Source organism: Apodemus sylvaticus, chromosome 11 (genome assembly GCF_947179515.1).
Source record: "Apodemus sylvaticus chromosome 11, mApoSyl1.1, whole genome shotgun sequence".
In the NCBI taxonomy this organism is placed as follows: Eukaryota; Metazoa; Chordata; class Mammalia; order Rodentia; family Muridae; genus Apodemus; species Apodemus sylvaticus.
Window position 1 is genome coordinate 72,727,171 of NC_067482.1, and position 17,549 is coordinate 72,744,719.

Consider the following 17,549-nt stretch of genomic DNA (forward strand, 5'->3'; position numbering starts at 1 on the left):
TGAGGGTTTGGAGATGCACCTGGGCTTATCTGGGCAAGCAGTGAACCTTTGAAGTGATAAAAGGAAGAGGTGAAAGGTCAACGAACAGCAGGCAAAGGGAAGATGTGAGGCAGAAGGGACATCATTGCTACCTAGCCTGGAAGACGATGAAGGAGAGAGAACACGAAAGGCCCCAGGGAAAGCCAGTTTTTCCTCCCCCCCAGGGTCTCCACCCTTAAAACTGTGAGATTTCCCCTGTGAGATCTGCTCCAGATGGCTGGCTGCCCAAGCCTAGATGACTACCTTTGAGTTGGTTTAGGCTACTTGTTAAAGTAACAATGAGATACTTTAACTCTGCAAGAAACAGTTGTCATGGAAACAAAAATCAAAGCCTATGGCAGCTCCTCACCTCCCCCAAACTCAACGTTCAAGGAGTCCTCTGCCTTTTCCAAAGTTTGTGTGACCTGCTTTTCAGGGCTACACAGACAATTTCATCCAACCCTTTGGGGCAATTGTCTATCAATAAAAGGATGCCTTGATTTTTTTTCTCCCACTCTCTTTACTGAGATTTTTGATGGTCTATTAAAATGGCTCCAAGGCCTAATAAAACCAAGATAGAAAGACACCCTCGTTCTTTTGATCCGAGGTTAGCTTGGGCAGCAGCCATGGCTCGGCAGCTCGCTGGCTGTAAATAATCGCCATCTTGCAGAACATCTGGCTTTCCAGGCTGTGCTTTGGGGCTCAACTGTGCTGTTCAGATGACTGAACTTCCGGAGCGGAAGTGTCATTCACCCACGAGGATGAGGGTCCACTGTGTCTGGGCAGAAGCCACGGGGAGCCAGCTCTGCCTTTGGTAGGAAGCACAGACTATGTTATTATTTATTACAAGTCAGGGGCAGAATCCACAGCTCCACGGTCTTGTCAGTGGCAGCACAGCTTGGGACTGTGCTTCCTTGGACTAAACACAAATCTTTAAGGGTTTGCAAACTTCCCAGGATCCCCGAAATTTCAGTGTCACGGTCGGCATACTCTGTGGCCACTTAGGATGTGACTCCCTAAAACTCACACGCTAACTCCCCCATGTGACCTCATTTGGAGACAGATCAATGCAGACGTTGTTAGTTAAGCTGGGATTGGGCTATTCTGAAGTGAGTTGAGGCCCAAATTCACTGTCTTTATGGAAAATTTTGAAAACAGACACCTATAGGGAGACTACCAACGATTGTTGGTGTCACTCTGCTAAAAGACAAGCACACCAGAATGGAGGAGAAGGCCAGGGCAGATCTTAGAAGGCAGAGGAGGGTTTGGGGCAGATGCTGAGAAGGCTGGGGTGGGCTGGAGCAGACCCTGAGAAAGCAGGGGTGGGGCTGAGGCAGACCCTCCCCTGAGTCATCGCAAGGAGCAAGGTTCTTGATCTTGGAGTTAACGCTTAGGAAAGATGAGGAGCAACCCTGTAGTCTGAGCTCTTCGGTCTGTAACACATGTTGCTGCAGCTGTGGGAACTAATGCAATCACTGATGGTTATTTGAGACCAAGTCCTAGTTCACAGAACAAAGCATGAAGATGCTCAGCAGAGGAGACACCCAAGCAGGTTAAAACAGAACCAGCCATCTGCTTTAGCCCCACCTTACTCTCTGTAGATGTGAGTGGTTGCTGGTGGCCTCCCCTGAGCTGGACTGTTCTGAGAATTAGAACCTGTGTAGGACTAGACACAATGCTCAGTGTTTGCAGATCTGACTGTTTTATTGACTGTCATGCCCTCTGAGAGTTCATTCCTGCACGAAAGCAAGATTTGGGTCTGAGAAGATACTTTGCTCTCTGCCCATCCCAGGCTGGGTCTTTTCTAATTCTGATTCCCAGGCTCTAACTCTTGCCTGGCTGACTGGATGTTTAAGGAAGGTTGCCCTCAGTGCCTCAGAAGCCTCAGAGAAGTGGCAGGAGGATAATATCCCAGTTGGGTCCACCTGTTTTTGCTTTTGCATTTTTGTTGAATTATCTCAAGCCTGTTCAAAAGACATTGCAAAAATAAAAATGAAAAGATGAACTGCAGACTGGGAGGCTGTATAAACATCTGACATGGAGCTTGTGTCCTACACATGTAAAGAGCCCTGAGAGATCAAAAAGACCAACTGCTCTCTGAAAGTATTTGAACAAACCTTTACCAAAAAAGATTCTCTCTCTCTTTTTTATAAGATTTATTTATTTTTATGTATATGTGTACACTGTAGCTGTCTTCAGACATACCATAAGAGGGCATGGGATCCCATTACAGATGGTAGTAAGCCACCATGTGGTTGCTGGGAATTGAACTCAGGACCTCTGGAAGAGCAGTCAGTACATTTAACTGCTGAACCATCTCTCCAGCCCATCAAAGAAGATTCTCAAAGGTAAAAAAGCACAGGAAAAAGTTCTCAGTGCCATTAGCCATTAGGGAAATTAAAATGCGCAACAAGATCTTGTCATTCACTGTAAAGACAGACAAAATTTAATTCCTGTATTCCAAATGTTACCAAGGAAATGGAGTAACAGGAACTCTCATACTGCTAGTCGAGCTTAAAGTCATATTACTCATTTAGAGAACATTTTTGACAGTTACCAAGCATTCACCATTCCATGCATGAGTATTTACCCCCCCCCAAAAAAACAAAATCCATGTCTACATAGAGACCCATATGCTGATGTACCAGAGACCAAAACTGGAGGCAACCCAGAGTCCATCAACAGGCGTATGGAGAAATCAGTTGTATATCTACTCGGTGGAATATTGCCTAACCCTGAAAAAGGAACTATTCATGTGTATCACAAACAAACCAGGTCCCCAAAACGTCATAAATATTGTGAAATTCTAAAATTGTTCACTCTAACCCAGTGTTAGTGTATCAGGGGATGTCTGGAGCTGAGGGAAGGGATATAGGGAGTCTTTTGATGGAGGTGGCATTTTCTATATCTCAACTGCAGTTATAATAACAGGGGACAAAATTATAACTCAATAAAGTTAACTTTTTAAAATTCTAGCCAGAAATATTTTTGCCACACTATCTGTCCAAAGGTCCCAACACACTGGGGGAGGGGGCGTGCTGTGAGGGGACCTTACAGCACAGAGTCCCCAGAGGACTTCTGAAAGCACCAGAAGCCTAATAGTTAGCTCCTAGTTGACACAAGTAAACAAGAGCAGCTGTTTATCCTGAGTTCGTGTCTTCCCTGACAGCTTTAGTCCAGGGTAGGAACATCCAGTGAAAGACTTGGCCAGTCTTACCTACCGAACCCCCCCCCCCCCCCACACACACACACAGTGGACCACGCAGAGATGGAAAATCGATGCAAAAAATGCACGAGGAATTTTTTTTATTAAAAATACTAGTATGCTAGGGTCACTCTGCATATGAAGAGTGAGTGACCCCCACCCTCTGCACCTCAGACTTTTTTTACAGACCCCAGGGCAGACTCCATTAGGCACAATCTGATTGGCAGACCGGTAATACCCTCAAACAGATTGGTCCCCTAGGGGATGAGGTAAATGGTCAATGGTCAGTCCAGTCAGTCCTTTAGAATTCGTCCTCACCCCTAGGTCTGTCTCTCCCTCCCCCTTGTGGTCTGAAGAATGCAACCCAGCCCCTGATCCTTTTTAAGTTTCTGAGTTAACTCTTTTACCAGTCACTCTAATCTCTTCAGACAGGCTGCACTTCAGTAAGGCCTGTAGGAGGGAGCACATTGATGCCCTGACCCAGAAGAACCAGAGGGCTGTTTCCTCACTCACATCTTTGCAAAAGCGAAGCCCTCAAGGGGCCTCCTAGACCAACCTTCATGAGGCCATGGCCCTTAATTCAGTTCCTCATGTTGTGGTGACCCCCCAGTCATAAAATTATTCCATCACTATTTTGTAACTGTAATCTTGCTACTGTTATGAGTCAAAATGTAAATATCTGATATGTAGCCCCTGTGTGTGTGGGAGGGGGGGTCACGACCCTCACAGGACCAAGACTTCTGAGCTCTGTCATTTCCCATGCAAGGAACACGTGCTAGATTCAGGCTGACTCAGCTTCCTGCTTCCTCAGTGGCCTGGGGGAAACCATGTCTCCTCCCCAACCAAGCCCCTGAGTATTGATGTCATAGAGTAAATTATTGGTTCTTAGCTAGCTTGTATTTGGGGTACATTTTCAAATGTTGACACTGTGTTTGGCAACTTGAAGAGGCTTCTCTACATTGGTTCAGCCCACTGTAACTGCAGAGACTCCCTGGGTAACAATGTGACACCTTAATCTCTAACTGTGACAGTGCTAACCTCAGCACAGCTGTTACATGTATCAGAATCAGAATAGCAATGTAACATGCTAATCTCACTGTGACCTGGTCCCCTGTACCATATGGAAGCTGTCCCTGGCAGCCTCTGTGCTCCTCAGGGACTCAGCTGCTCTGAGATACTGAGGCGACAAAGCCCCTCCCATCCTTCAGCTCCTCCCTCTCTCCCTCGCTTCTTCCCTCCCTCCCTCCCTCCCTCCCTCCCTCCCTCCCTCCCTCCCTCCCTCCCTTCCTCTGCCTCTCCTTCTTATTGCTTCTCTATCCTCTTTTCCCACAAAGTTCTGCTCTTTGCTTCTTCCATGCCCCTCCCTGGCCCAGGAACCCCTCCACCCCTCCCACAGAGTGAGCTCATTGCCCCCCTCTTCTCTGTTTTCCCCGCCCTCCCTGCACACTGCATATCTACCTAGCTCACTCCATCAGCAAAGAACCCATGGCAGCCAGGGGTGCTCCTGGGTTCCGGGGAAAACAGTGATGTAAGGACTCCAGGGAGGGCGGGAGAAAAGAGGGTCAGCAGGTGACAGATGGACAGACAGACAGACGGGTGCTCGGTGTGTTCAACAATGACATGAAGATGGGACACTGGGCTGCTGCAAACCAGACACTTGGTCTGTTTCTACTTTGGGAAACAATATCTTTGGAACTAGAAAAGATTCTGCAGGAATCCCTGCTTCACCCTTTATCAGCCGTGTGCCTTGGACAACTTCCCAAAGTTTCTCAGTGTCTGTTTGTTTCACATGAAGGCCCGTTTCATGAGGGTATTTGTGGGGATTAAATGACTAGTATTTGGAGTGTGCTCAGTGCATTGCCTCCAACAGAGTGGGTGCTCAGAAGTGAGCCCACTCCTGTCACCTAGACTAACCCTGTAGCCACACAGTAAGAAGTTGATTCAAAAAAGGGCTGGCCTTCATGTTCAAGGCCAATCAAAGGCGGGAGTGAGAGCAGCCACCCAGGCCATTCTTTGACTGACAGTTTCTGCTTTGATGGGCAGCCTCAATTGCTCCTGAGTTAAGTTTAAGCTCAGCATGCTTTTCCTCTCATCTCACAGCTCCCCTGCAGAGATTCTGCCATCCACACATCCCAAGTGGGGAAACTCGTGTTCAAAGTAGTTCGGTCAGTCTGCCATCCATCCTGCATGTAAGAAAAACTGAGAGGCAGAGTCAGGACTTGAGCCCAGGTCAGCCTGTCTTCCAGTCCAAATCCCTCTGGACATCGTCTTTTTTCTATTCTCTTGGGTCAGGTTCCCAAGAGGTAAAGTTTGGGAGGCCTGGGTCTGCAAGAAAAAACCCTTTCAACCAGTCAGGGTAATCTCCACCTGCTGCCAGTCCCTGACTATGCACTAAAGGCCCCTCCTGTCCCAATGAAGTCACTCCTGGGTGATCTGGTCCCAGATTGCTCTCCACAGCCAAGTGGTCTGAACTGTCACCTGGCCTATAGGACTGTATTCTCCAAATAACAAATGCCACTCATGCCCTGGTTCCTATTCTGCCTAGACTGCAGCTCCCATTCATCTGAAGAATAGGACCAGGACCTCCCAGGCAGCTTCTGGTCACCTGACTTTGGGTGAGCAGGGCACTGACTCCCTGCATTGAAATTCCAAGGCAGAGTTCCCATGGCTTCTAGACCTTGTCCTTCTTATCACTTGAAGCTGCCAGGCCACAGGGATCACATACTCAGACTTCACTGACCTCCACAATGTCACTAGTTTTGCTCACCCAAAGCAGATAAGCTTAATTGATTAATTGATGGATGGATGAATGGATGGATGGATGGATGGATGGATGGATGGATGGATGGGTGGGTGGATGGATGGATGGATGGATGGATGGATGGATGGTGGGTGGGTGGATTGGTAGATGGATGGATGGGTGGGTGGATGGGTGGATGGATGGATGGATGGATGGTGGGTGGGTGGATTGGTGGATGGATGGATGGTGGGTGGGTGGATTGGTAGATGGATGGATGATGGATGGGTGGGTGGATGGGTGGGTGGATGGATGGATGGATGGATGATGGGTGGGTGGATTGGTAGATGGATGGATGGGTGGGTGGATGGGTGGATGATGGATGGACGGATGGTGGGTGGGTGGATTGGTAGATGGATGGATGGATGGGTGGGTGGGTGGATTGGTAGATGGATGGATGATGGATGGGTGGGTGGATGGGTGGGTGGATGGATGGATGGATGGATGGTGGGTGGGTGGATTGGTAGATGGATGGATGGGTGGGTGGATGGGTGGGTGGGTGGATGGATGGATGGTGGGTGGGTGGATTGGTAGATGGATGGATGATGGATGGGTGGGTGGGTGGGTGGATGGGTGGATGGGTGGGTGGATGGATGGGTGTGTGGATTGGTAGATGGATGGATGATGGATGGGTGGGTGGATGGATGGATGGGTGGGTGGGTGGATGGATGGATGGATGATGGATGGAGGGTGGGTGGTTTGGTAGATGGATGGATGATGGATGGTGGGTGGATGGATGGGTGGATGGATGGTGGGTGGGTGGATTGGTAGATGGATGGATGATGGATGGGTGGGTGGCTAGGTGGATGGATGGGTGGATGGATGGATGGATGGTGGGTGGTGGATGGCTAGGTGGATGGATGCGGAGCTTTAACACAGTGTGGGTTTTATTCTGGCATTTTCACACATCATCCATTCTTGTTGACCCTCCCCATTCCTCATAACGCCCCCCTACTTCCTTGTCACAGGAATTCTGTGGTCCCCCTTTCTCTCCCCCCCCCCCACTTAAGATCGCCTCACCTCAAAGGTCTCTAAGACAGCCAACCATAGGCATCTGATTATCCATGTTCCTTTCACGGTTGGCAGAAAGTAGAACATTTCCTACAGATGCATGGATAAGGCCCATGTGGTGCATCTGCATGGTAAAATAGCTGTCAGCCTTAAAGAAAACTGAAATCCTGACATGGGCAGGAAAATGAATGGAACTGTAGATATTTTTGTTAAACAAAATAAGCTAGACTCAGAAAGCAAATACAATGGGTTTTATCTCACATGAAGATAATATGTGTGTCAGGAGAAGTGTAGCAGGAAGACCATGAGAGGGGAAAGGAAGTAACACTCTCAAGAGGAATCGTCCCACCTCCAAACCTTTGCTTAAGCTCACCCTCTCCCTGACAAACTCTGCCTGTTTCTGCCTCCTCCAGGAAGCCCCTCCTAACTGCTCAATTGAGATCAATCATGATCTTGACAGCGTCTTGGGTTCAATTCCTGGCCTCCTCATTTTCTGCTGTGTGACCTCCTCTAAGTTACCTGTCTCTCTGATCCTTGATGTTCTTTCTTTGTGAAGCAGTGGAGACAGGGAGGGCATGAACCTAATATAAACAGCAGGCAGCCTCTTGATGCCTGGGGGCGGGGCGGGGTGAAGTGACAGTGTTCCTGTTCCTGCCTCGGGGACTCTGGGACCTGAAGTCTTAAGCTGAAGTCCTGAGAGCTACAAAGTGGTAGAGCTGGCATGTCTGGCATGTCCGGCAAGGCCAGCCTCACTCTGACACTTACCTTCCAACCTTATCCTTAGCATTGTGCTTTAGGGTTGTTGCCTTTAACCACCTCGGTGGCAGTCAGAGGGAGGAGACCAGAAACAGACCCAAAGCTGCAGCTGTGGAGAGCTGGGTGGGAGGACCGGGTTACTGGGGCTACATACGGTTGTTCTAGATCATACCCCTGTGTAAAACCAGCCCTCCACAGCCTTCCACTGCCCTCCACCATCTTCCCTTTGGTGTGAGCTCGAGGTGAAATAACTCTCTCTCTCTCTCTCTCTCTCTCTCTCTCTCTCTCTCTCTCTGAGTAGGGCTTGGTCATTGAGCGCTTAGGAAGGAGACCTCTCCTCATTGGTGGCTTCGGGCTAATGGCTCTCTTCTTTGGGACCCTCACGGTGACGCTGACCCTGCAGGTGAGATATTGTGCCTGTCACGTTTTTTTAAGGGGATCAGTGGGCAACTGGCTCTGCTTTGGAGCCTTGCAGCAGGTTCGTGCTCTCAACAGACCCCCTTCTGTGAGGCCTCTCTCCCGTGAAGCCTCACCTCTAGAGCCCTGAGGGGAATGGTGATGGATGGGCCCTGGAACTAGCAAGAAAGAACTAGAGCAAGAAAGGACCTGACTTCTGGCCCTGTCACAGCCACAGATGAGCTGTGTCGTGAACAGGACTCTTCCCTTCCCTGTAGCTCATTTACCTATCTTTGGAGTTGGGGAGGGATTATATTAAATGCCCCTAAGCCCACCCCCACCCCCCCAGTTATCACCTCCTTGCAAAGAGAGCAGGGTGCTGCCTGTCAGGTGACTTCTCAGTAACTCCCCTGTCCCCTGCATTCCTTGTGCTGGAATCCTGGCTTTTCTACTTAGCATGATTCTGGCTCCTCTTGGGCCCTAGCCCTACAAGGGAAAGTCATCCCTGTAGCCTGGGATGCTGTGAGGAGTCTCTAACAGCTTGTGGAGGAAGTGATGCAGGACTGTGTGCATAGTTACACAAAAGAGCAAGTATACCCGCTCTCCTTATGACACTCAGATTGTCTCCTTTGAAAAACTTACTATTTCATTTTGTGCATACGGATGTTTACCCTGCATATGTGTCTGCACACCGCATGTGTGACTGCTGCCCATGAAGACAGATCCTGTAGAACTGGAGTTACAGTTGGTCGTGAGGCACCATGTGAGTGCTGGGAAGTCAGCCTGTAAGAGCAGTCAGTGCTCCTAACCACCGAGCGAGCCATCTCTCCAGCCCCAGATCACCTCCTTTTATGGAGGGAAAGTCCGAATCATAAATACAAATGTCCAGGTTTCACTGCTGGATGGAGGCAGAGGTGGCTTGGATTCCAGGGTCTTTGTGACAGGCCCCACAGCTTGCCTTCTGATCCCTGCCTTTCTCAGAGCAAGCTGCATTCGTGAAGCACCTACTGGGCGCCTCAAGCCCAGGGTGCTGGTAAGTCTGGATATCCTAACATTCCAAACAGTTCTAGAAAGAGGCAAAAGGTAGTGTGGCGTGTGGTGATGTCAGAAGCTAGAACTTTTGACTCTTCCTTGGGAGACAGTGAGTTGCCTGAGCTGGTATTTTCCCATATCCAGGAATATAGTTGTCCTGAGCTGGGTGGCTTTGCAGTGTCCTTGGACATCTGAGGTTTTTGGTTAGAAGAAGTAGACTATCTACTTGCTCTGGGATCTGTTATTCTTCTGCCTCAAGCATCCCCTCAATCTAAGTCTCACCCAACAGGCTCCCTGGACACATTCCATGAGTGCGTTAGCTCCCCACACTCATGGGATGGCAGGAGTGTGAACACGGTGCTTTACACAGGATTGATAACTGAGTGAAGTGTGGCAATTCGTGACTGAACATGTGCTCCGATGCCTTGCTTTAGAGCAGTGGTTCTCAACCTGTGGATCCTGATCCCTTGGAGGTTGAATGACCCTTTCACTGAGCTCACCTAAGACCATCAGAAAATGTAGATATTTACATTGCGATTCTTAGCAGTAGTTATGAAACAGCAACAAAATAATGTTACAGTTGGGGGTCACCACAGCGTGATGAACTGTATTAAAGGGTCGTAGGGTTAGGAACTGAGAATTACAGCTTTCAAGCATTTGGTTTGCTGGGAATTGTGCACTTACTTACACTCCCTGCGTGCTGGAATTCTGCTGACATCATCTCCTCGCAACCCACGTCAGAGAACAGAACGGCAGAGTGGTTGCCATTTGTAGCGACTGGGGTTCTGGGATGTGAAATGGCCTGTCACACAAAGGGAGTCACAGAAAATGCGAGACCTCAGGTTCCCTGGCCATTCCACAGCTCCTCACCTGTCCACGTTGTCCTTCTGCAGGACCAAGCTCCCTGGGTCCCTTACCTAAGCATCGTGTGCATCTTGGCCATCATTGCCTCGTTCTGCAGCGGTCCAGGTAGGATACCCTCCTGCACAGTGCCTGGCCTGGGAACTGGGAAGAAGGGACAGATATCTCCTGCAGTAGTGGGAAACTTAGGCTCTAGGATGAAGCCAAGCCTAATGGGGGAAAGGGTGTGCCCCTGCTTACCCTTAGGCCTTACCAAAGTGCAGCAGGCTGTCTTCATTCTGTGAAGGTGCAGGCTAACCCACAGACCTGCTGATGGTAATGTCTAAGAGCCCAATATTGATGGACCTGGGGTGCCATACGCCTGTCTCAGGAATGACTTGTAAGGAATCAAAGATAATCAAGCTATATCTGTGCCTTGGAGAAGGCACAGGTAACCTGGGAAGTTCACTGGTGGTGGTGGCAGGGGTCCATGAGTCACTGCTGGTAGACAGCACTCTATGGACCTGAGAGAACAAACTCCCTCAGGCTCCCGGCAGCTCTAGGGAAGACTACTGTCACTAAGTAACCGGGGAGTGTTCTGGCTGCAGAACACTCTGGTTCCCTATCCTCCACCCTGCATGGTACCTGCTAACTGTGGAGCCACAACTGGTGGAATTTCAATGAATCCACTTCCACTCTTTCCTAGCCATTGACCCACTGGGAGGGTCTGTTCTTCTTGTTGTACCTCAGTTTCCCTCTCTGTAGGATGGAATTTTCTTCATGGTCTTGCCATTTTCTGGGTTCGTGTCTGTGTTGTGCTAGAACCTCCATAAGACTGGTGCTGAAAGGAAGGATTAGGGCAGCACACTCTCTCTCTGACAGGGCTTCATACAAAGCCTTTTTTTGGCTTTTCTGTATGTTGATGAAAAGACTGAATTGTGGAACTGGGGTTCAGTTAATGACGTATTGCCTTGTGTGCAAGATGGCCCCAGCATGTCCTAAATGAGTCATGGCGACATTTGCTTATTTGATTTCTAGCAAAAGAAATGGGATTAAACCTGTTTTATTTGCTGTTGTGATTTTAAAGGGGTGTCATATTGTTGGTTCCCATTTGTGATTGGCGGATAGAAAGCATTTGTCTTCATCTAAAGTTTTAGGGAACTATGATGAGATGGCAAAGGACACCTTGTAATGATCAAGGAAGCACCAGTACACACACACACACACACCATGAAGGCAGGGTGCTCAGAACAGCTGGAGGACAAAGGGAACACTGTGCTGGCTACACTAGATTCATGTCAACTTGACCCAAACTAGAGCCATTTTGGAAAAGAGGATCTCAGTTGAGAAAATGCCCCTCACCACATTGACCTGTGGGCAAGCTTTTGGTATGTTTTCTTGATTGGTGATGGATGTGGAAGGGCCTAGCTTACTGTGTGCACTGCCTCCCGTGGGCTGCTGGTCCTGGGTGCTGTAAGAATGAAGGCTGAGCAAGTCATGAGTTAACAAGTCAGTGAACAGCACTCCTTCATAGCCTCTGAATCAGTTTCTGCATCCAGGTTCCTTTCCTGACTTCTCTGAATGATGGACCTGTATGCTAAAATAAAAACACTTCACTCCCCAGACTGATTTTAGTAATAGTGTTTCACTGCAGCTAAGACTTCGCTAAGACAGGTACCTATCAGTCAGGGCAGGGAACTCTCAGGAGGGTACACACTGCATACTGCAGCAACCTATAGATCTGGGGACCTAATCTGGTTTCCTAATATTGATGACCAACAACTGCTCCTCATCTCTCCTGTGACCTTTCCCCAGCTATCCACTGATATCAGACCAGGTCCCATCCCACCCCCACCCACTAGCAGCTTTGAACATATAGGATGTTCTCTTACCTTCGTGCTAGCCAGTTCAATCCTGAGGTGCAACTGGCATGTTGAATAAAGAAATAGCCAGGTTATTTTTCCCTTTTGATCTGCCCACCCCCCCATGCTGGAGATAGAAAATGGGTTACAGGCAAGCCTCCAAATTCTTTCCAAACAAGCCTTATTCTTAATTTATAGACTAAGAGAAAAGCAGTTCAGGTTGATTAATTTCCTTAGTCATCATAGAGCTGAGAAATAACAGGTTTGGACCTTCACCACATTGTCCTAAGACCCATGATCTAACGCCTTCATATACACCTGGTTGGTGTGCATTAAATGCTTGCTAAAACTTGAGTAGAATTAGGTACATTTTGAGATTGACCTACAAAGTTAAAACCTACTAAGGCCACTCTGGCTGAAGGTACTTGCCACCAAGCCTAAAGATATGTGTTGGATCCCAGGATCCACATGGTGGAAGGAGAGAACCAACCCCTCTCCAACACAGGTTGTCATCTGACCTCCACACATGTACCCATACTTATGTAAACAAATATAACTTTTTAAATTGACTCAGAGGGAGAGGGGCCTACACAGAGGTTTCTGGAAGCTCCCATGTGTTCTTCTCAGGATGAGGTCCACCACTGTCTTCACCAGTCTACCCTGCATGCATCTATACAACACACGGCTTTCTCACTTCTGACAGATCTTCTCAGATGAAGATGACTCTAAAGTGTGCTGATTTTCATAGCTTCCATCTATTCCTGCTTCAGACATCATCCCTACTCAAGGTCAGGACTCCAAGGTCAGGAACTGGCCTCGGGCCTCAGCTCAAATTCAGACCCCTAAGTCAAAGCACTTGGTGTTGATGAGAAAACTTTTATGTCTCAGGGAGTAAAATGCTCAGCTCCACAAGGTGGACTGGGGTCTAGGACCACAATAAACTCACACTGACAGTGTGGAGCCCAAGGCCCCATGGAGATTACCTGTCTAAGGGAAATCCAGACTGTGAGAGCTTTGGCATCTACCTAAGTCCTTAGGGCAGAGCACATCCCAGGAGGAGCTCTCTAGAAAAATAAGGAATGAGGGTTATGAGAGATAAATGGTTGAGATTCCTCTTGATGTGTTTATAAAAAGATAAAGAGAGGAGGGATGTGTTTTGGTGGATGTGTTTTGGTGGATGTGTGGTGAGGTATAGGGGAAGGGGATGCCTCCATGGGCCCATGCTGAAGCGTCCCTTCCTCCTGAGGGACCAGCCACACAAAGGTGTAATCGAGAATAGAGTTAATTCAGGACATGGGGAGGGGAGTTAAGAGGGTAGTAGATGAGAGAGAGAGAGAGAGAGAGAGAGAGAGAGAGAGACAGACAGACAGACAGAGAATAGAGGAGTAGAGGTTGGCCATGAGTACACGTGGGGGGAGAATGAGGGGAGCACATGGAGGTGGGGGAAAGAGCAAGGGGACAGAGAGGAAGGCAAAAGCGAGAGAGAGAGAGAGAGAGAGAGAGAGAGAGAGAGAGAGAGAGAGAGAGAGAGGAGTAGGCAAGCAGCAAGCAGCCCCTTTTATACTGGGTCAGGCATACCTGGCTGTTGCCAAGTAACTGTGGGGCAGAGCTTAGACAAAATGCTAACACACTCACATCCCCTAATTCCTAGCCATTAAGGAAATGCCAATAACCCAGCATTGGGAATTATTGGGAATAATCCTCCCAAGAGAACCCAGCAGTTTGCTCCAGACAGCTTCTCTCCTGAGCAATTGATTTAAGGAGACATGACAGGGAGCTGAAATTAGACAGAAGGAAAGAGAGAAAACAAAGCAACAGTTTCCTGTTACATATTGTGTGTGTGTGTGTGTGTGTGTGTGTGTGTGTGTGTGTGTGTGTGTGCACAGCTTCAAGGTGGCTCAGAGAATCTCATAAACAAGGCAGTTGAAAGTCTCACTTTGAAGAACGAGGAAATCTCTCTGCATCTCATTTCCAGTCTGAAAGCTGACATGAGAGACTGACACCTGGAAAGAAGGGAGCCTTAGTGGGGAGGACAGAGGTACCCAGATAAGGACAGTGCTTAAAGCTGGGAATTAGGGTGGAGGTGAGCAGTGGGGAAAGGTGCTGACCCAATAGGTTGCACCAGATGCCTGCTTAGCACAAGTCTGGTATGAAAAGGGGTCCCTGCTACTTGTCATAATGCCCTGGCCCTGTGGAGCCTTTCCTACAGGCAAAAGTTACCTGAGGGCTGGGTGAAGAACATAGAGGAGCTCTCCAGCTATGCAAGCCAGAGTTTTAGAGGACCCAGCACCCTAACTAAGCTCTTGCAGACCCCAGAGGAGAATCTGAGAAAGGTGATGGGAACAGAGGCAAATGAAACAGGTCAGACAGAAGGCCCTCTTCACATTTACAGAGAAGGAAGTCAAAAGATCCTATTCCTGACCTGGGGAAGACCTTGGGGAGTCAGACCTCGCAGTAACCATTTTTTCAAGGGTTTTACAGGGCAGGGTGAGACCAAGACTAATTAACGGGTATTCATTTGTAGCATTCTAGATTTATCTGAACATTGCTGTTCTTGTTCTGTGTCTCTGTGATCTCACTGTCGGTCGGGTCTGCGCTCTTAACCCTGCCCATGATACAGGTGGTATACAGAGGTAGACGGGAGGCTACATTTATAACATGAACCATCCTGGAATAAAATTCAAACTGCAGCTATGAGATCTCAAGTACCTCATTTGGGGTTATAGACAGAACAAGAGCCCTGGCCACTAAGTGAAGAGCCAACAGATATGAGTCTCCTTATACAATGGCTATTGTGCACACAGTCCCAGATATTCCTACCCGTTGAAAAATGAATAAGTGTAGGAACAAATGAGAGAGAAAATAAGAGAGGAGAGAGGGGGGGGGAAAGAGAGGGAGAGACAGACAGTCTGACTGACTGACTGACTTCTATGCATACCTTTGGCCTTCTCACAGTTGAACTATGCAGATTAGATGGGACTCAGCCCCCTGGGGAGCTAGAAAGTTATGTCCAAAGCAGAGTGACAAGAAAATTAATTTCTAGTCTTCATGACTAAGCAGAAATTATTGGGTAGAAAAATAGGTGCAATTATACTCATACAACTAGGGCCATAAACTGAGACACATCCTACCAAACCAGTATGTGGCCATGATTCTTGAGAGACAAACCCACATAATACAAAATTAGCTGTCATTGCCAAGGACATATCAGTGAATTTATATGAAGGTGAAGCTTACCTCTGGATTCATTCACATGCATTATTAATAGTAGCCCCGTTCTAGAAGTGGAAATCCAGCCTCACGCCCATAACTGTTACACAGGCTTGTAGGAAGGTCCCTGTGGCATGAACTGTGAACACTAAGACACAATGTAAAGCTATACCTGCTTCTGGGCCTGGTAGGAGATCGTCTCCCCGCCCCCCAACCCTAGGCATTGCAGTCAAATGTACTTAAAAAGCCATTTTGTGAATGATCTCCTCTCTAATCTGAGGGTAAGGCGAGAGGGCTCAGCAAGAGACAGAGCCCCAGGACCAGACACAGTGGGAAGAAGTCCTATTCCCAAGGCCACCCAGACAAGTGGGAAAGCATGTTTTAATACCATAGCCTAGAGCGAGGCTGTGTAGTGACGCAGAGTGAGTTCCATGCAGGAGCTGTCACCCTCTAAACCAAGGGGTGCCTGCCCTGAAGTCAGAGACCTGTCTGTGAGCTTCTCCAAACTGGGCCATCTCAACGAGCAAGACAGTAGCCATATTCTCAGAGCACAGGGACCCACATCAGGACTGCAGAGGGACTTGGGGGCAGGTAGATGAGAAAGGAAACCAGCTCAAGGTGAAGCCATTCTTCTAGTCTGGTTTCCATTGCTGTGATAAAATACGCTGGCAATAGCTATTTGGAATGAGAACCGTTTATCTAGCTTACAATTTCAGGTGAAATTCCACCATTGCAGGAGAGTTAAGGCAGGGCCTTGAAGCAGGTAGTCACATCTACAATCGAGAGCAGAGAGACATGAATGCATTCATGTTTGTCAGCACTCAGCACCTCCCTACACATATACAGCCTACAGTACCCTATCTAGGAGGTGGCACTGACCTACCATGGGCAGGTCTTCCCACCACAGTTAATGAACTCAAGAGAATCCCCCCCAGACAAGTCCACAGCCAACATAACCTAGGAAATCCCTTGTTGGGTCTCTTCCTGGGTGGTTCTAGACTGGTCAAGTTGACAATTAAACTGACCAGCACAGTAACTTACCATGCATGTTAGATACCTTCCCATTATTCAAAAATTACTTGAGACAGACAATTTAGAATCAGAAAGGGGTTGTTTGGGCTCATAGTTTGGGAGATTCTGGTCTGTCTTAGTTAGGGTTTTATTACTGTGAGGAGACACCATGACCAAAGCAACTCTTATCAAGAAAAACACTGGGGCTTCCTTCATGGCAAGAATCATGGCGGCACAGGCAGATGTAGTGCTGGGGAGGTAGTTGAGAGATCTGCCACCACCCTCACCACCCCCCGCCCCCCCCCCCCCCCCCGTAGCCTGAGAACCGCACCTCCACACTTCTGGGAGTTGCTAGGCAACCAGCCCAGCCACAGCTACTTCCCTGAATCTGGGTGCCTCCAACCAGCACCACCAGATCTTCCAGCTCCAGCCACCAGCCATGCTTCCATCATCTCAGACAACCTAGAGGCGTGGCTTCTCTATCTCCATTAGTCCACTGTCCTGAGTGGCTGTTATCCCCACAGAGGATGCCCAAAGCTTGCTGCTCAAATCAGCACAGTCCCAGGTTCATGCTTATTTAATAGGATGTTAAGATACTTCAACTAAATACTCAACATGAACAACATTGAGGTGGAAAGATTTAGTTTGGCTCAGCGTTTCCAGTCACAGTCCTGAGCTCTGTGGATGCCAGGCCCATTATGTGCCAGATGGTCACAGTAGTAAGGACTGAGCAGAGAGAAGCTATTCACCTCAGGGCAAATGGAAAGTGGGGTGGGACAGACTAAGACTACATATATAACCTTCAAGGCGCACTCTCAGGGACCTATATCCTCCAGAGTTTACACACACGCACACACACAGACACACACACACATACAGAGAGAGAGAGAGAGGAGAGGAGAACAAGGAGGAGGAAGAGGGGGAGGAGGAAGGAGAGAGAGAGACAATCTTGCCTGGAAAAAATAAACTCTTAGTAAACAGTTCATGTTCTTAGGGTGTGATCATCATGATCTGAGGTACAAAGGCAGACCAGGAGTCACCAAGAAGGAGCACTCCAAGAAGCACATAGCAAATGCTACCCAGAGCTTTTGAAAGGAACAGGGCACTGTCCAATCTTAAGCTTCCAGCATCCAGGTCTGAGATGACAACTTCCTGTTCTGTGTCACCACATTTGTCTTCATTTGTTACAACAAATGAAGGAAACTAATCAGGCCACTGTGGTGACAGGAAAGCACTTTGTCTCCCCAGGCAGCTGGAGGCACAGGGTGGGTGGGCCTTGGAAATGGAACACTTGATCCATCCATTGTGACAGAGGTGTGTGGACAAGCTGCTCTGTGAGGGTACAGCGCATGCTCCACCTTTCCAGGAAACTTTCAAGTTCTCATTAGCTTCCTGCAGTTGAGCACCCGCT

General features: G+C 48.4%; 1 protein-coding gene across 2 annotated transcripts in view; it reads left to right on the forward strand.

Moving 5' to 3' along the window:
• The window catches only part of Slc2a9 (solute carrier family 2 member 9), a 122,108-nt gene that overhangs the window by 81,057 nt on the left and 23,502 nt on the right, over window positions 1-17,549 (forward strand). For both annotated transcript variants that reach the window (XM_052198572.1, XM_052198571.1), the window contains exons 9-10: window positions 8,089-8,190; window positions 10,109-10,184. In XM_052198572.1, coding sequence (XP_052054532.1) covers window positions 8,089-8,190; window positions 10,109-10,184 — 178 coding nt within the window. The remainder of the gene's footprint in view (window positions 1-8,088; window positions 8,191-10,108; window positions 10,185-17,549) is intronic.